General features: G+C 46.4%; 1 protein-coding gene across 4 annotated transcripts in view; it reads right to left on the bottom strand.

The window, feature by feature from the left end:
- The window catches only part of NRG1 (neuregulin 1), a 325,230-nt gene that overhangs the window by 17,938 nt on the left and 286,955 nt on the right, over positions 1-20,337 (bottom strand). For all 4 annotated transcript variants that reach the window (XM_030194496.1, XM_030194497.1, XM_030194498.1 and 1 more), the window contains exon 6: positions 9,242-9,344. In XM_030194496.1, coding sequence (XP_030050356.1) covers positions 9,242-9,344 — 103 coding nt within the window. The remainder of the gene's footprint in view (positions 1-9,241; positions 9,345-20,337) is intronic.

Raw genomic sequence — 20,337 nt, 5'->3', positions numbered from 1 at the left:
CTGGGTATTCCTAGCCCCAACCACATGGAGATCTAAAACTGACCAATTATATCCTGATGCTATCGCAAAGCTGACTTGCTTTGATGCAGATTAATGCAGAAATCACGTACAAGGTGTTTTATTCCTAACATAGGCATTTGCACCGCAGGCACACTCCCTACAAATTTGTCACAAAGAAACAATGACCCACTGAATATGTAGCAACTAACTGGCCGCAGCTTTTATTCAAAAATTTGCATACTATCATAGATCTAAAGCTTATAAGCAATTTTCCAGTAATTAAATTCAGCAGAACTTTTCAATATTTTTGCAATAAACATGAACCCCAAACAGTGATTCAGTGACAAACTAGCCAATTAACTCAGTACCCAGCAAGGAGCCTGCGGTGCTGCAGGGACCAAACTTGCAATCCACTCGCTGCAGTGATGCCCTTGAGCCTGTTAAATTCCCTCTTTTGCTACACACATAACTTACAGTGCCATATCATCCCTTTTCTCCCATCCAGCTGCAATCAACCACCCAAAACTCAGCTCCTCCTAATGCAACCCACAACTATCCCACCACCCAGAGCCCAGGAAAGGGAAGGGCTAGGAGGGACAAAAAAATCCTCAATCTTCCCTCCTCTCCCAAAAACAAAATCCTGCCAGAAAATCTTTTGTGCTCAGAGACTCCTATCAACCCCCCCCCCCCCCCCCGGCGAAAGGCCACTCCCCCCGGGTGCATTTTTACCTGCTGGGGGGGTGCCACGCACCTGTCTGCTCCGCTCGTTCCATGCTCCCTCTGTCCCGGAACAGGAAGTAACCTGTTCTGGGGCAGAGGGAGCACGGAACAAGCGGAGCAGACAGGCGCGCACCCCCCCCCCCCAGTGGCGTGCACCCGGGGTGGACTGCACCCACCGCCCCCCCCTAGGAACACCACTGCCCTACTGACTGCACTTTCTTATTACCAATCCTAACCTGTCTAGCTCTTGTAATCATCCACCCTGATTTAACCCCCTTGGTGCCAGCAGGCTCAGCCATGTTAAACAGCTCAATGCTAGTTCCTTTTGAGCTTTCCATTATGGCTGTGTACATAGGAAGCATATATATATATATATATATATATATATATATATATATATATATATATATATATATATATATATATAGGACATTTTTTCCTTTAAGTTAAATATTCTTTTTAAAATGCATGCAGAAGAAAAGTAAGAAATGCCATCTTGTGATTACATATGAACCTTCAAATGGTGAAGCTAAGAAACTGCTGACATTGCAGTTTGCTTTCCATATGATGGTCCTCTGTTTTCCTATGCTAAAGCAGATGAGAGTTCATGAGAGTGAAGCATAAAGTATAGGTGACACTCTTATCTGTGAGTGAGGCTTGGTGTACCTCCTGCCTGAATGGGTTTAACAAAGATCCGTGTGTTAAATGTATATAAGCTAGAGGCATACTGATTTGGGTGGGGGGGGGGGGGGGGGAGGCATGGCTTCCAGGCGCCAGCCTGAGACGGACAGTGGAGAAAGCGCTGGATATATAAAAATTAAGCAAATGAATGTTTAAAAAAATACCTAATAGAGTAAGGAAGAAAGGAAAAGAAAATACAGATGTATTTTATTTTCCTCAACACTCCAGTGTACGTGATAAAGCACTTTTCTTAAAATAGAGTGATTCTCATAGCAGTTCAACACTTTTTCTACATCGCATTAATTGCTCTGTGGAGAGAACACTTTTGAATTAAAGATTCAGAGGTAAATGTCACCACCTTAATCAGCAATTTTGCCTGTCACACCACCCACATATTGCTTGCTTTTTGTTCGCTGTATGTAAAGTATCACCTTCAGTTACCCCAAATTATTTTTTGAAGTGATAAAAAAAAACTTTAAAAAAGTCTCTCGTTAACCCAAAGAATTCCTTGCATGAACTGCTACTACCAACTATGTAAGGGCTCCTTTTACAAAGCGACAGTACCGATTAATGGTGCACCGAAAGACCATTCCCATGGGCCTCTTCACATTCAGCGCATGCTAATCAGTAGCGCTGTTTTGTAAAAGGTACCCTAAGGGATTTCACTGAGTACATAAATTATACTTAGGGCCCCTTTTACTAAGCCGCGTAATCGTCTACGTGTGCCCAATGTGTGCCAAAATGGATTTATTGCCCAACTACTGCGTGGCTCTTGTGGTAATTTCATTTTTTGCGCGCATCTGATATGTGTGTCTGAAAAATATTTTGTTATTTTCTGGCGCGTGTAGTGGACACGCGCCAAGTGGCATCTGACACGCGTAGGTCATTACCGCCCAAATTCTTTACCACTAGGTCTATGGCTGGCGGCAAGGTCTGGGACCCAAAATGGACGCAAGACAATTTTGATTTTGCCGCACATCCATTTTTTTGGAGGGGGGGGGGGAAGAGAGGCCTTTTTATAGGTGCACTGAAAAATGGATTGGCACGCACCCAAAACCTGCGCCTACACTACCATAAGCCATTTTTCAGTGCACCTTTGTAAAAGGGCCCCTTAGGTTGCCAGTGTGGGACTCCCAACTGCATTTTAGTTTACCAATTTGCATTTTTAAACTTTAAAACATGCTATGAAATATAGGGGACATGTTTCATACTACCCAAATAGCTGCAAAGTCTTGGTTACCTTTTATCTGTCGACGGCATATTTTCAAAGCACTTAGCTTTCCAAAGTTCCATTGAAACCTATGAAACTTTGGAAGGCTAAGTGCTTTGAAAATGAGCAATTTTCAAAGTGAACATATGAGTGAGCTTTTATTTTGAAAATTACCACAGGCAAAAAGTATCTGAAGAAACCTATCTCCTTGTTCTGTGGATATCTCCTTTCATGAAAACAATATCTATACAGTACTTTTAAAAATACAGAAGAGACAACATTGTTGCAGACCCTGTTCTAGCTCTGTTCCTGGTAACTTGTTCCATAGTACATGCACTTTTACTTAAGCAAACCTGAAATTTTTTTAAACAGGACTTAAAACACTCTTTTACCTATAAGAATGGCTTTACAAATTGCCCTCTCTGAGGGTAAGCTTATAATTTTTGGTCATGAAAAAGTATCATGACAATTCTATAAAATAAGCACAATGACATACCAATTATGCACGTAAATCACTGAAATAATGGCATATATGCATGAATGTGTGCACATACCCAGTGCCAAAATGCCAACGTATAGTTAAGCTCTGAAACTCATTGCTGGAGCAAGTGGTAAAAGCAGTTAATGTGGCTGGGTTTAAAAAATGATTTGGACAAATTCCTGGAGGAAAAGTCCATAAAACATTAAGATAGACCTGGGAGAAACCACTGCTTATCTTTGAGGGTAGGCAGCATGGAAGCTTGTTATTTTAAGGAGTCCTTTTACTAAGCCATGTAGGTGCCTACACACGCCCAACACACGTCAATTTTGAGTTACCGTCTGGCTACCACATGGCCCTTGTGGTAATTTCATTTTGGACGTGCATCCACTATGTGCGCTGGAAAATATTTTTATCTTCTGGCGCACAGGCGGTAATCGGCATTTTACGCACATAGACCATTACCGCCCAGTTACCACGTAAGACCTTACTGCTAGGTCAATGGCTGGTGGTAAGATCTCAGACCCAAAATGGACATGCGGCATTCTCATTTTGCCGCACATCCATTTTCGGCAAATATTTTTAAAAAGGCAGTTTTTTACAGGTGCGCTGAAAAATGATTCTGAGTGCGCCCAAAACACACGTTTACACTACCGCAGGCCATTTTTCAGTGCACCTTAGTAAAAGGGCCCCTTAGACTCCTCCAGGTACTTGTAACCTGGATTAGCCACTGTTGGAAACAGGATACTGGGCTTGATGGACCTTCAGTATATCCCAGTATGGCAACGCTTATTATGCATGTACTACTGCTCTGAAAGCTACCTCAGAAGGTTTATGTGCTTACCATAGGAATGGGAAAGTTATAGCCCATATTCCAGAACTGGTCCACTGCCTTTTAATATGCCATCATTTAAAATTATTCAGCTGAATAAAAGATTTACTGGTTTGTTATCCCACAGTTCTGCAGCTGTTCCTGTTCATCAACAAAAGGCTAATGTCAGGGGCCTTTGAAGATGATGTGAACAGGGGGATCAGTGGAGCTAGAATGTGTTAAAAAAGGTGGAGGGATCTTTGACTATGCAGGGCAAGAGACATTTGTGGGTAAAGAATGGAAGAGATAGTTGTAGGCATGTGGAGAAAAAGACATGTATACCTTGGAGGAAAGGAGAAACAGGGGTGACATGATACAGACGTTCAAATATTTGAAAGGCATTAATTTGCAAACAAACCTTTTCCGGAGACGGGAAGGCGGTAGAACTAGAGGACATGAATTGAGGTTGAAGGGGGGCAGATTCAGGAATAATATCAGGAAGTATTTTTTTCACAGAGAGGGTAGTGGCTATGTGGAATGCCCTCCCGCAGGAGGTGGCGGAGATGAAAACGGTAATGGATTTCAAACATGCGTGGGATAAACACAAAGGAATCCTGTTTAGAAGGAATGCATCCACGGAATCTTAGCAGAGATTGAGTGGCAACACCGGCAATTAGGAAGCAAAACCAGTGCTGGACAGACTGGGCAGACTTCTATTGTCTATGCCCTGATTGTGAATGAATAAATATGGATGAGCTACAGTATAAATTTTAAGGGGCTTCGACGTTGGCTTCAGAACTTTTAGTTCAAGAAGAGTGCTGGGCAGACTTCTACGGTCTGTGCACTGAGAATGGCAAGGAAAAATGAAACTCGGTTAAACATTTAAAGTATCACATACCATGTAAAATGAGTTTATCTTGATGGGCAGACTGGATGGACTGTACAGGTCTTTATCTGCCATCATTTACTATGTTACAGCTGCAGTCATGAGGAGGATGTCATGGCTACAGGGAGAAAAACAGAGCCACAACTTTGCAGAGGAAGGCCGATGTGGCTACGCAAGTGGCCAATGGAGATAGCAGGATGGAGCAAAGGAAGAAACGGTTATGGCAGAAGCCTGTGGTAGCTGCTTGGGCTGGGATGAAACCTCAGAGATAGAAGGGGAGGTGCTAAAATCAATGGAGAATGATGGTGAGATGAATGGGCTCAGAGAAGAATGCTGGGGTCTGGTTTGAAGGAGATGCTGGGAAAAGTTCTGGACTTTGCTGGCTGAATGCTGGGGTCAGTAGGCTGAATACTTGCTTTCTTTTTCCACCCAGGCTCTTAATAGCTAATTTGAAGGCATGTTTGTCCTTCTAGAAATATGAATAATTAGCTTTCTCATTTTTGATCCCTTTTTTAATGAGGCTTATTTACACATTCACTGTTTCGATGGCTCTACCAAAATGTGGCATACAGCAAGATTATATTGTATTGTATTGCAAGGGCCGGACATTGGGTTTGGTTAAAGGGACTGTAGGGTTCAGGAAAGGGTGAGGTGCAGCTGAGAAGAGTACTAGGGTCACGGAGGAGGGGGTGCTGGGATTTGGATGGGGACAGGGAGGAGGGACACTGGTATCTCATTGGGGAAACTACCAGGGTCAGAATTTTTTTGTATTTTCCTCCCAGGCTACAAATCTGCCACATACAGCAAGCATTGCGAAGCATTAGTGGGTAGATATTCAAAGCAATATAAGTAGCCAGGAGAGGCTCCTGGCTATTTAAATCACTTGCCAGGGCTAAGTAGGAATATTCAGTGGCACTTAATTGGACAGTGCTGCTGAATGTTTCCGTTAACCAGCCATCCCCTAACTAGTGAGGTTAAAGGAGGGCTGGGGTGGAGTTACGGCAGAGTGATGATCTAGCCAGTCAGCAGAGATATTCAATCCACTACCCAGATAGGTAACAGCATAAAGTTAGGACAGAAAACAGGCTGTACTAATTTTATGCAGTGATGTTAACAAGGCACTGGTCTGGATATTGGCCAGTGGCCAGTTAACCTCCAGGTAGCATCAGGGAAGGATTGAGGCTGCCCCCTCTTCCAAACCACCTCTCACCCCCCCCCCCCCTGGAACAGTTCCCCCTCTGATCCCTCTCCCATCCCCTTGATGAGCTCTCCTTTTGGTCACCCTCCCTCTGGCAAGAATAGACCTGCTTCCAACCCCCCCAGTCATGATAGCCCCCCCAGGCCTACCTAATCTTTGGTGGTGCAGCAAGGGTGATAGGAACAGGAGTGGCTGCATTAACAAAATGGCATCCGCTGGGGGCAGGAGAGAGTGGGGTTTGCTCCTGCCTCCATTGCCCCTGCTGGAGCTCTAGGGATCTTAGTTAGGCCTGGAAGAGCTTATTGTGACAGGTGAGATTGGGAAGGGGGGGTCTATCCTTGTTGGGGGGAGGGAGATCAGAAGGGGCTGTTTTTTGGGGGGTGGGTGGGAGTGAAACCACAAGGGGGGGCTGTTCTGAGAAGATTGGGAGGGTGATTGGAGGGACTGAGGACCCTCATGAACATTATGTGGGCTATGGCTGAATCTCAGCTGGGACCTGCATAAGCTCTGATGACCTTCAAGGGTCCAGTGAGCTGCCTATACTGAATGCTTATGCCTAGTTTTGGCCTAGAATTGAAATTGGGGCCTAATTGCTACTGGCTGAGCATCTACCATTACATGTTTTAAAAATATTATGTAGTTTGGGAGTATAAGTTGTGTTCTTTTTTTCTTGGGGCAAACAGCCTGGCCGGTGTTCGAAGAAGGACTTCCAACCCACGGCAAGCCCACTGGATCTCTGAGAAGGATGCTCCCTGTATCCCACAGCTTTGGCTGCAAAAAAAGAGCCCCAAAAATGGCTCTGCATGTATAATGTTTACCCACCCCTGGTTTGCATTCACATCTATTCCTCAACACACAACATTTTCCAGGTTATTTTCTGCACAGATATGTGAATTAATAAAAAGAAAGTATGTTCAGTAACTCCTCACTTTCACTCACAGAAACACCTCCCCTGAGTCAAGATAAAGTTATGCATACATAGACCATACACACATAACTTTACTTACATATTGATTTTGCAAATTTATTAAAAACATATTCTACAAATAAAGCCCTGCCTTAGGTGGGCAATGCTTTTAAACATTACCCTCCCTAGGGCAATGGTTATTGATCATATATCCATAAATGCCATTGTAATAACAGTTCTAAAAAATGTTTGCTGCAACTGCCAACTGAATTAAATTTTCCCACGGAGATAGTAATGGGCAAATATTTTATAACCTTCGATATTGTGCAATGCTATATAGAAGGTCTGAGATCAGTTGATGTACCCAGATTTGGCTCATTAAGGTGGCAGGGTTGGGTGCCATTTTGAAAGTGAATGTTATGTGTGTGCTTTCATTTTGAAAATTATGATAGGAAAATAAGTAAATGGAAAAACATGTCTCCTTTTTCTGTGGATTTTTTCCTTCATGAACACAATATGCAACCAGCACTTTAAAAAAAACACACACACAAAAGAAAAAACATTGTTGCAGTCCCTACCATTAACTCTGTTCCTGGGAACATACTCCACTGCATGTTTGCTTAAGCAGAGGGTGAGCAATTTTCAAATAGGGCAGTCCACAGCACTTATCGCATGACAATGACATCAATGGCTGGGGCTCACAGTTCCTAAGTGAGCTGCATCCTGTGACCCTAATAAGAAATACTGCTGCACCATCTGGATTATAAAGGAAGTGGACTGAAGGAATGCATGCATGGGTCTAGGGAACTTCAGGTAGCTATGAATGGAGGCTTATGACACTGTAGCCCTATTTGGATAGGTTCTGGCTAAAATGGAGATTCAGAAGAGGCAGGAGAAAGCTGCAGAATCAAATTCTTCCCTCATTTCTCCCATTTTTAAAATTCTTCTTGCTTAGTTCCTGCCATTAGGGATATGAATAAAGCATCTCACCGATACTCATAAGGAACAAATATTCTATTCCCACTCTCCAGAAATAAATATATATAAAACAATATATCACTAAAAAAAAAAAAACCTTTCAACACAAATCAAGAAATGGGCGTCCTTCTCCCAGGGTCACCCAAATTGGCATAATCAAAAACCGATTTTGGGCGTACTCAACTGCTTTCCGTCACAGGGACAACCAAAGTTCACAGGGGCGTGTCGGAAGCATAGCGTAGGCGGGACTGGGGCGTGCTTAACACATGGGCGTCCTCGACCGATAATGGAAAAAAGAAGAGCATCCCTGATGAGCACTTGGGCGACTTTACTTGGTCAATATTTTTTTACAACCAAGCCTCAAAAAGGTGCCTGAACTGACCAGATGACCACCGGAGGGAATCGGGGATGATCCCCCCTTACTCCCTCAGTGGTCACTAACCCCGTCCCACCCTAAAAAAAACTTTTAAAATATTTTTTTCCAGCCTCTAATGTCATACCCAGCTCCCTGACAGCAGTATGCAGGTCCCTGGAGCAGTTTTAGTGGGTACTGAAGTGAACTTCAGGCAGGTGGACCCAGCCCCCCCCCCCCCCCCCCACCTGTTACACTTGTGGTGGTAAATGTGAGCCCTTCAAAACCCACCAGAACTACTGTACCCACATCTAGGTGCCCCCCTTCACCCCTTAGGGCTATGGTAGTGTTGTATAGTTGTGGGTAGTGCATTTTTTTTTTGGGGGGGGGGGTTGGGGGGGCTCAGCACCCAAGGTAAGTGAGCTATGCACCTGGGAGCAATTTCTGAAGTCCACTGCAGTGCCCCCTAGAGTGCCCAGTTGATGTCTTGGCATGTCAGGGGGACCAGTGCACTATGAATGCTGGCTCCTCCCATGACCAAATGGCTTGCATTTCTTCGTTTCTGAGATGGGCGTCCTCGGTTTCCATTATCGCCGAAAATCGGGGATGACCATCTCTAAGGATGACCTAAATTTTGCGATTTGCGCGTCCCTGACTGTATTATCAAAACGAAAGATGGCCGCCCATCTTGTTTTGATAATATGGGCTTCCTTGCTCCTTCGCCCGGACCTCCTGCGAGGACGTCCTCAGGAAAACTTGGGCGCCCCTTTCGATTATGCCCCTCAATGTTTCCAAATAGCATAAGACTTTGTATTTCAGGTGGGTCTGAAATACTAAACTATTTTTCTCATAGATAGAAAAAGGAAAATGGTCTCTATGAATCAGGCAGCTGCTGTCTGCCACTGTAGACATTATACTGAGTAAGGGTGCTCAGCCAACGATATTTGGTTGATGGTTCCATATTATTTAGACCTTTCAATAAGGTGATAGATATTAAAAAGAAGGAAGAGGAAAGTTTACTTGGTTTTGCAGTAGGCCACAACACACATGATGCCAACTACAAGGAGGGCAATGCAGATGCCAGTTATGGTCAAAACCCTTTTCTGGTATAATTCTTCTGCTTCTAGAAATGGGACAAAAAAAGAGAGAAAGATTATTAAATGTAGGAACAATATCTAGAAAAACGACAAAAGTTACACAAGGGACATGCTACATATCACCAATAATAATAATAATAATGAAAAAAATCACAGTGAGGACAACAACAGGATTACTACACATCTAAAAGTGACTTTCGGCCAGACATGCTGAATTCAACATTTTAACACAAGAACAAACGACAAGGAAAAGTCTTCACCAATGATAGCTATATGGCTATCAACAGGTTTGCTTTATTTACAATATAAATATATACACTTAATAAATGTTAGAAAAATTATTTTATGTAATTCTTGCAAAGACAGCTGAAATAAAGATCAAATATCAATCCAAAGGGACTTTTCTCTATCTCCATGTCTTCCCACCAAAAGCTCTTATCCCTATAGTCCAGGAATGGGGGAAAATCTAGTAAATCAGGGTCATAATTACAATAAGGACTCTGCAGCTTTCATTCTCTGCTTGTGGCTGAGGGGAAGTGTTTTTGTTGAACAGAAATGAATCTAGAATTGAATTATGGAAATCCTCCATCCCAGAAGTGACAGAATATAGTAAATTACATGACTCTGGCTGACATGAAAAGAGTAATTTTATAAGGTGTGAGGAATGGGTAGATAAACAGAAGGGGAAAGGGAGAAGGGGGGCCCTTCTTCCATATAGGAAGCTCAAGAGGAGCGAGGGGGACTACAGAGACTACAAGTCCCAGAAGCCTGAGTTGAGTAGAAAGCAGGAGGGGGAGGACTTTCCTTCCCAGAGAAAGGGGGAGGAGGAGGCTGATTGGGAAATGAAGTCTGATGAGGGGAATGAGGTACACCTGCCGGGGGAGGGAGTGAACGAGCATATGGACTGGCAAGCAGCAGGAGGGGAGGAGGAAACAGAGGAGATGGACTTGACAGCTTTTGCTCGTAAGAGGAAAGGGGCTAAGGAAAAGTAAGTCCTGGGGAAAACTGTATGAATTCCAGACCTAGTGGGTGGTTGTCAGGAAGCAGTGCTGACAAATGAGGGAGGTGGGTCCCTAGGGTAGCAAGTAGGAATTGCTAGCCCAAGGAGTGGATTCATATAGTAGAGAAAAAGCTTTGATCTGAAGAACATTTGAACTGGCAAGTGGAACTTTGTATTAGAATTCTACAGGAGGGGGGGAAGGGAAAGAGACTGAAGGGGCCTGGGCTCAGGCCAGTACGCGTAGAGAAGCATTTGGCCTCACCTGGGCTGGGTACGGGGTCTGCTCTAAGTAGATGCAGGACTACCCCTAAGGGAAAGCCCCAGGGACAGAAGGGAGTTCTCTGGGCTGCCCAAAGAGAAATATCCTGTTTGGTAGGCCGGTGGGCCTGGAACTAATTGGCTAACTGTCGACTAGAGTGAACTTACTCGAGGAAGCAGGAGTTGTGGTGGAGTACTGACAAGAAGGAGCTTGCAGCAATAATAGAAGTAGGAGGATTAGCCCAATTGGGCGGGCGAAGAAGGACAGCACGGAGGGGTGTCTAAAGGAGAGCGGACAGCACGGAGAGGTGCAAGCTGACAAATGGTGGCAGTGGTGGGATTTTGAATCGAGCCCCATGTTCCAGTGAGCCGAAGGCGGACGTGGAGGAGAGATCCAAGCCGGAAAGCTGGGGAGCTGAAACCCGCAGGCGGAAAACCCTCCAGCTTCTGGTGAGCATATCGGGAGCTGGGAGGGGTTGGAGGGAGAAGTAAGAGTGTTGTGAAAAGGCCACACTTGGTGTTTTTCTCTCCTTTTTTCTTGTAGGTGGATGGTCCAGGTAGTCGGGATGGATCCGAAGGAGATGTTCGCCTTTATGACACATCAATTCCAAAAGCAGCAAGAAATGGCACATAAGCTTATGGAGGAGTCGTTGGCGGCTTCCAGAGCTCAGCAACAACCCCTGTTGGACCTATTTCAGGAACTCCTACGAGGCGGCGGCAGAGGGCAGGTGCCGGGCGAGGGCGCTGCTACTGGACGGGTCGAGGGACCTCCTGGACTGGTAGGGCATGTGGGGGTGAACTGGCTTCCGTGGGGAAAGTTGACTGAAGCAGATAACATTGAAGATTATCTGGGAGCCTTTGAGAGGGTGGCGGTAGCAGCGGGGTGGCCGCAGGAGCAATGGACGATAAGACTAGCTCCTGCTCTGTCTGGGGAGGCTTTAGCGGCCTTTCGAGCCCTACCTACGGGACACATAACCGACTATACCAGGCTGAAAGCAGCTATTTTGGACAGGTTTGGACTAAGTAAACATGCATACAGGAGGAGGTTTCGGGAGTTCAAGTGGGTAGAAGGGGAAACGCCTAGGGTGCTGGCTCAGAAATTAAGTGATTTGGCTGGGAAATGGCTAGAGCCAGAACGAAGGGCAATACAACAAATAATGGAAGATCTAGTTCGGGAACAGTTCTTGGAGTCCTTGCCAAGGGGGCTGCAAGTAGATTTGATTAAACGGGGCTGCGGAACCCTGGAGGAAGCAATTCAGAGCATGGAGTGCTTCCTAGAATCGCAGCATTGTGCTCGCAAAGGGACCCAGCCGGGGGGTGGTTTGGGTAGTCCTAAGGGGAGCAAGGCTCCGGAAGGAAAGGCTATGAGGAGTTGGGAGGGGGGTAAGGGGGATGAGAGAATGTGTTATCGGTGTGGGAGGAAGGGCCATGTGCGGAGGGACTGTGTGGTTAAATTGCAATTGGTGGCCGGAGGGAGGAGGGGGGTCAGGCAGGAGTTCTGCCAACAAGTGGAGGTGATGGGGGTGGAGGTGGTAGGCCTGTTGGACTCCGGCGCGGATCAAACCATGATGGCCCAGTCCTTGTGGGAACAGATCAGGGTGAAATGAGCGGGAAGGGTGGGGAGGAGGCAACAGGAGGTCACTATACAGTGTGTACATGGGGCTTCGAGTAGATACCCGCTGCGGCAGGTGAGGATAGTAGGACCGTTGGGAGCTCATTGGGTCTGGGTGGCGGTGCTGCCCAGGCTGCCTCAAACCCTTATCTTGGGCAGGGACTGGCCCCCATTCTCCCAATATTTAAGGGAGAGAGAAGGTTTAGTAGTTACTCGGTCGCAGCAGAAGGGGGAGGAGGGGCAGGAGCAGACTTTATCGGGTATATTCCCTTTCCAGATGGAGGTATTGGGGGACCCCGGGAAAACCAGAGATACCGGGGGGCATAAGAAGGCAGTTCAGCGGCAGAGAGCTCTGGCTATGAAGGAGCTGGAGCAGGAGACTAACTTCCCAGATGAGGCGGGGGAGTTAAAGGAACAATTCCCTTCTTTTGAGAGGGAGCAGCAGGCAGACCCCACTCTGCAGTATGCCTGGGAGCGAGCAAGGGAGGGGGCCAGAGGAGCTCAGGGCCCGGGTTTTGTGATTGATAAGGGACTTCTTTTCCGGGAAAATGCGGGGCAGGGAAGGGAGGACGGAAGGAGACAGTTAGTGGTGCCCCGGGGGTTTCGGGATCTACTGTTACGGCTGGCTCATGATCACCCTTTGGGGGGACATAAGGGAGCCCAGAATACTGTCTCCCAGTTGTTAAGACGCTTTTATTGGCCCGGTATATATAAAGAAGTGGGAAATTATTGTGAGTCATGTCCTTTATGCCAGAAGGTATCCGAACAGGGGCCGGGGAGGGTCCCTTTACATCCATTGCCCCGGACAGGGACTCCGCTGGGGCGGATTGCAATGGATATAATTGGACCTATTCAAAAATCTACCCGGGGTTTTGCTTACATTTTAGTGATTATGGATATGGCTACGCGATTCCCGTGGGCGGTTCCTTTACGCAGCATATCAGCCAAAGTTATTGCTGCAGAACTGATTCACATTTTTTGTGAAGTGGGGTTTCCTCGGGAGGTGCTTACTGATAGGGGGTCCAATTTTAGATCACGGGCACTAGCCCAGGTATGGGAGGCCTTCGGCATTGTCCACATTTGCACTTCTGCATATCACCCTCAAACAAATGGACTGGTAGAAAGATTTAATAAAACCTTGAAGACATTGCTTAGGAAGGGATTGGGCCCTAGCTTAGAGAAATGGGATCAGTTACTACCGTTTGTCCTTTATGTAATGAGGGAGTGTGTCCAGGCCTCTCTAGGGGTGTCCCCATTCGAGTTGTTCTTTGGGCGAGCTCCCCGGGGAGTCTTAGACATAGTGAAGGAGAGGTGGGTACCCCCGGAGCTAGAAGATAGCACCGTGGTAGCTTACCTACACGATCTAAAGGAGCGCCTGAGGCGGTTGTGGGCCTACTCTAGAGAGAAATTGCAGGAGGCCCAGCAATATCAGAAAGCTTCATATGACAAAAAAACTCAAGAAAGGGAGGTTGGAATAGGGGAAAAAGTGCTGATTATGGTCTCGGATAATCCTCACAAATTTAGTGGTAACTGGAGAGGACCGATGACGGTAATCAGACGGTTGGGGCCGGTTACTTATGAGGTGAGGAATGAGCAGGGTAGGAAACAGACTTATCATGTCAATTTAATCAAACCCTGGCATGACAGAGAAGTATGTTGGGCCACTGCAGAGGACTTAGTGGAGGAGGATCTAGGTCCCCAGATATCTGAGATGAATTTCAAGGGGGAGGTGCGAGTAGGAGAGGAGTTAGACGGACACCAAAAGGAGCAAATAAAGGCTCTTTTGGGGGAATTTACAGATGTGCTGACTCCTTGCCCAGGGGAAACGCATTTGATTGTACATGATATCATTACCGGGGAAGGGAAGGTGATAAGGCAGAGGCCACATAGGTTGTCTCCCAGAAAGCAGCAGGAGGTGAATAGGCAAGTCAGAGAGATGTTGAAGTTGGGAGTGATTGAGGAGTCACATAGCCCCTGGGCAAGCCCGGTCGTGCTCGTGCTCAAAACTGACGGAACATGGCGCCTTTGTATGGATTTCCGGCAAATTAATGCCCTCTCGGCGCCAGATGCGTATCCGATGCCGAGAATAGAGGAATTGCTGGATAGACTAGGGTCAGCCCAGTATTTGTCAACACTTGACATGACAAAAGGCTATTGGCAAATTCCGCTCTCTGCTGAAGCCAGGCCGAAAACAGCATTTTGTACTCCTCGCGGCCTGTTTCAGTTCAAACGAATGCCATTTGGTTTGAATTCGGCTGCAGCGTCCTGCCAACGCCTGTTAGATCAGGTGTTGAGACCGCACCAAGCTTATGCAGCAGCCTATCTAGATGATGTCATCATTCATAGTCAGGACTGGGAGTCGCATCTGTTTCAGGTGGGGGAGGGATTGAAGGCTTTCAGGGAAGCCGGGCTTACTCTTAATCCCCAGAAATGTCATTTTGCTCAGAGGGAGGTGAAGTATTTGGGCTATAAAGTAGGGAACGGACAGATAAGGCCGTTACAGGGGAAAGTGGAAAGTATTCAACTGTTTCCGCGACCCGAGTCCAAGAAGTTGTTGAGGGGATTTTTGGGGCTAGTGGGGTATTATCGAAGATTCATTCCTCACTTCGCTTCCTTGGCCGCTCCCTTGACGGAAATGTTAAAAAAAGACAGGCCCCATCGGTTAAGGTGGGGAGAAGCAGAGCAGGGAGCATTTGTGGCCCTTCGGCAAGCGTTATGTGAGGAACCAGTGCTTAGGGCAGTGGATTTCGATAGGGAATTTATCCTGCACACTGATGCTTCGGGTACCGGGTTGGGGGCGGTGCTTTCGCAAGCTTATGGGGAGGAGGAACACCCGGTGTTATATTTAAGCAGAAAATTGCTCCCCCATGAAACAAAGTATGCAACCATTGAGAGGGAATGTCTGGCAGTAAAATGGGCCATACAGAAATGTCAATTCTACCTGGATGGGAGGCCATTCAAATTGTTTACTGATCATGCTCCTTTAAAGTGGTTAGCACAAATGAAGGATAGCAATGCGAGACTGACGAGGTGGTATCTAGCATTACAGCCCTTTCAGTATCGCATTGAGCACAGGGCAGGGAAGTTGCTGCCCCATGTAGATGTTCTGAGTAGGATTGCTAGCCCTGATGGAGAAAGTAGGAGGAGGCAGCGGGCTAGCAATCACTTAAAGGGGGGGGTATGTGAGGAATGGGAAAATAAACAGAAGGGGAAAGGGAGAAGGGGGGCCCTTCTTCCATATAGGAAGCTCAAGAGGAGCGAGGGGGACTACAGAGACTACAAGTCCCAGAAGCCTGAGTTGAGTAGAAAGCAGGAGGGGGAGGACTTTCCTTCCCAGAGAAAGGGGGAGGAGGAGGCTGATTGGGAAATGAAGTCTGATGAGGGGAATGAGGTACACCTGCCGGGGGAGGGAGTGAACGAGCATATGGACTGGCAAGCAGCAGGAGGGGAGGAGGAAACAGAGGAGATGGACTTGACAGCTTTTGCTCGTAAGAGGAAAGGGGCTAAGGAAAAGTAAGTCCTGGGGAAAACTGTATGAATTCCAGACCTAGTGGGTGGTTGTCAGGAAGCAGTGCTGACAAATGAGGGAGGTGGGTCCCTAGGGTAGCAAGTAGGAATTGCTAGCCCAAGGAGTGGATTCATATAGTAGAGAAAAAGCTTTGATCTGAAGAACATTTGAACTGGCAAGTGGAACTTTGTATTAGAATTCTACAGGAGGGGGGGAAGGGAAAGAGACTGAAGGGGCCTGGGCTCAGGCCAGTACGCGTAGAGAAGCATTTGGCCTCACCTGGGCTGGGTACGGGGTCTGCTCTAAGTAGATGCAGGACTACCCCTAAGGGAAAGCCCCAGGGACAGAAGGGAGTTCTCTGGGCTGCCCAAAGAGAAATATCCTGTTTGGTAGGCCGGTGGGCCTGGAACTAATTGGCTAACTGTCGACTAGAGTGAACTTACTCGAGGAAGCAGGAGTTGTGGTGGAGTACTGACAAGAAGGAGCTTGCAGCAATAATAGAAGTAGGAGGATTAGCCCAATTGGGCGGGCGAAGAAGGACAGCACGGAGGGGTGTCTAAAGGAGAGCGGACAGCACGGAGAGGTGCAAGCTGACAAAGGAGACACCTCGTTTTAGGGTCTAAGAACATGGGCAAATGTTGGTATTTACTACTACTACTTATCATTTCTATAGCGCTAGTAGATGAACGCAGCGCTGTACACTTGAACATGAAGAGACAGTCCCTGCTCGACAGAGTTTACAATCTAATTAGGACAGACAAACAGGACAAATAAGAGATAAGGGAATTACTAAGGTGGGAATGATAAAATAATGGTACTGAACAAGTGAGTAGGGGTTAGGAGTTAAAAGCAGCATCAAAAAGGTGGGCTTTCAGCCTAGATTTGAAGACGGCCAGAGATGGGGCTTGACGGACCGGCTCAGGAAGTTTATTCCAGGCATATGGTGCAGCAAGATAAAAGGAACGGAGTCTGGAGTTAGTGGTGGAGGAGAAGGGTGCAGATAAGAGAGATTTACCCAGTGAATGGAGTTCCCGGGGAGGAGTGTAGGGAGAGATGAGAGTGGAGAGGTAATGAGGAACTGCAGTGTGAATGCACTTATAAGTCAATAAGAGGAGTTTGAACTGTATGCGAAAATGGATAGGGAGCCAGTGAAGTACATGAGGAGAGGGCTACTATGAGCATAGTGATGCTGGTAGAATATAAGTCATGCGGCAGAATTTTGAACAGATTGAAGAGGAGAGAGATGGCTAAGTGGGAAACCTGTGAGAAGCAAGTTGCAATAGTCTAAGCGAGAGGAGGTAAGAGTGTGGATAAGGGTTCTGCTAGTGTGCTCAGAAAGGAAAGGGTGAATTTTGCTGATGTTGTAGAGAAAGAAATGACAGGTTGTAGCAGTCTGCTGAATATGTTCAGAGAAGGAGAGAGAGGAGTCAAAGATGACCCCAAGGTTATGAGCTGATGAGACAGGGAGGATGAGAGTGTTATCCACAGAAATAGAGAATGGGGGAAGAGGAGAGGTTGGTTTAAGGGGAAAGATAAGAAGCTCAGTCTTGGTCATGTTTAGTTTCAGATGGCAGTGAGACATCCAGGCAGCAATGTCAGACAGGCAGGCTGATACTTTGGCCTGAATTCCTGCTGAGATTTCTGGTGTGGAGAGGTAGATCTGGGAGTCATCAACGTAAAGGTGGTACTGAAAACCATGGGTATTTTAGTGCATATGGGATCTTTTCCTCATGGAATGATTTTATTAGGGATCTGCAGACAAAAAAAAAATAATTTTGTTTAGTTTCCTGTGTCATTTCCAGGGTTTTTCATTTTATTTTTATATATTTTCATATTTTTTTTTTTTGGGGGGGGGGGCACAATTGCAGAAATGCTCAAGTCTGCCCTAGTTCCTGCTGGGCCAATCTGAATACAGAAACAAAGATGACCAGAAGCACAAGACACAGCTAAGCATGGGCTAGCTCTGTCTTAGGAGACAAAAGATTTCCTCCTGAAAGGTAGCTATTTTTCAGCCTGTAGGCCACAAGTTCAAGTCTGGCTTGTACGTGGTATTTACACTGGAAAAATGCTGAGATATAAGGACATCGAAAAGAAAGCTGTTTCTTTGGAACTTGTTGTCCTCTCCTTTCATGTTAGACTCACATTTAGCTGAGTTCTTCTGATCCTTTTTTATTTTATACAAGTGTACAGCGCTGCGTACGTCTAGTAGCGCTTTAGAAATGATTATTAGTAGTAGTAATTTAGCTGACCAAGTCAGTCTTTCACTAACTTCACTCTGGTTGGTTCATTCTGTCATACAGCTCCCTACTAGACTAGAACATTTCAAATCATATTACAACCCTTCAGCCCCTTCAGGTAGTTATGAGATCATTTTTCCATCTTAAATAGTCTTTATAATGTTCATGTTTCAAATATTTTCTAAATATAGTTATCTGCTGATGCAGAGTATCCCTAGCCACAAGAGTCAAAATATAGCTTTGAAGTTGAAAGACGAGACAAATGATCTCATAGCTACTCGAAGGGGCTGAAGGGTTATAATATGATTTGTAATGTTAAATTTTGATATGTATTTATTATATAGTGTTGATTAAAAAAGAATATTTGTATTTGTTTAGCAGGTTTCTCATAATATGTTTGTGTCACAGGGAGAACTGTGTGGAGTTTGTTTTTCCCATTTTATTATATTTGATTGCATGCACTAATATTGCCATTAGTGCGCAGCCAATAACAAAATTTAGCACATGACCTTACTAACACCTATTTTGCAGGGCTCACATGCTAATCCTATGCTAATCGTTAGCAGACAGTACTGTAGCTGTGCTGATTAGTGCATAATCGTCTACTCTCTACCCTCTATATTTTTCAGCACCCCCACGATATGTCATTTTAAGCTGCAGTAAGCACATGCTAGTACTTATCTGGGCTTGGTAGAAGGGCCCCATAGGGAGGAAGAGTGAGATGCAGTGGCATTCCTAGGCTGCCTGACACCCGGGGCGGATCGACGATGCGCCCCCCCCCCCCCCGGGTGCAGCGCAGCCCCCCCCCCCCCCACCGGCGAAATTACACCCCCACCAGCGAAATTACACCCTCCCCCTCCGGGTGCATTTTTACCTGCTGGGGGAGGGGTGCCGCGCGCCTGTTGGCCGAGTCCGCTCGTTCCCTCCCTGCTGCTCCCTCTGCCCCGGAACAGGAAGTAACCTGTTCCGTACAGAGGGAGCAGCAGGGAGGGAATGAGCGGACTCAGCCAACAGGCGTGCGGCATCCCCCCCAGCGGCGTGCACCCGGGGCGGACCGCCCCTACCGCCCCCCCTTGGTATGCCACTGGTGAGATGTTCTGTTCTAAAGGTAGCAGGACTATTAAGGCTGCAATCATTTATGATCAGATCCCACAGGGGTTGTTGTTTCTTTATAATGTTTCATTGCTCATGTGTTGTGGTAGTCACATTACTTAGCGTGATACCACAGCGAGCGTATTTCCCAGTGGCGTAGCTATGTGGGGCCACAGGGGCCTGGGCCCCTCTAATTTCCTGTGGGCCCCTGGTTTTGCTGGCGGGGTCCCCAACCCCCGCCAGCTGAAGCGTTGTCCAGCTCCGGTCTCCGGCGCCACCGCATTGCCTGCCCTGCTCTGTCTTCCCCTCATGTCCTGCACACTCCTTTTAGTGAAACTCAGCATGCTCAATTTCACTAAAAGGAGCATGAAGGATGTGAGGTATTTGCTGTGGCTGTGGGTGGGGAGCGGCAGGGTGGTGGTGGTGGGGCAGTAGGGCGGCGGCAAGGCTGCGGCAGACCAAAATGTGCCCCCCCACCTTGGGCTCTGGTCCCCTCCCACCGCGAAGTCTGGCTATGCCCCTGGTATTTCCTTGACATACTAACAAGCTTTTGAAGTCCGCAGTTTTTGTGACCCCTGAGGAAGGCTTTATGCTGAAACACGGCCCATGTAGAGTCTTTTACGTTGTTTGTGGAACCTTTGGATAATAAATTGTTCTAGACGCTTGGACTTTGACTGTGTCTGTTTCTCCTGGAACATTTGCCCCCTTCCACTCCTGCTTTGTGCCTTGTGGTAATCTGAAGCACACTGACATGTCTTTTTTTTTTATTGCTAACGAGATTTGCCAGTGACACCTTTAATCAGCAATCTTTACAAGAAAACAGTTCAGAGCAAAACCTTGTTAAACTTGAAAACTTCAGCTTGGCTTGTAGTTGTAACAAGTGAAATAAAGCAGAAAAATACCCACTACCATCAATGCAATTAAACCCACACAAAACACAACATTAATGAAAACAATAGCGGTGCACTGTGTCTTAGAAATTCCGTCTAGTTCTGTACATGTAACCGAAAGCAACAATAGGTTCAGTTACAGCCAAAGGGCGGTCTTGCCCTCTTGATGAAAATCGTTCTTACCTCAGTCTCAAAAGCATGTCATCTCCCCAAAGAAATCATTATCACAAGTTATGTTTGGCTATGAATAACGAACACATTCCAGTGTCAAGCTTAGCCAAAGAATTTGTTATGTCGTTCACACTCAGTCTACTTTGGAATCAAAACTGTGGATTCTATTTCTCTCTGAAATGGCCCTAAGATTACTGCCTTTTAAACAATTTAGGTGAGGCACAGCAGTGCACCTGAGTGATAACAAAAAT

Source organism: Microcaecilia unicolor, chromosome 2 (genome assembly GCF_901765095.1).
Source record: "Microcaecilia unicolor chromosome 2, aMicUni1.1, whole genome shotgun sequence".
NCBI classification, from domain to species: domain Eukaryota; kingdom Metazoa; phylum Chordata; class Amphibia; order Gymnophiona; family Siphonopidae; genus Microcaecilia; species Microcaecilia unicolor.
Note: the sequence above shows the minus strand (reverse complement) of the source record. Positions and strands in the feature narration are given on the sequence as shown.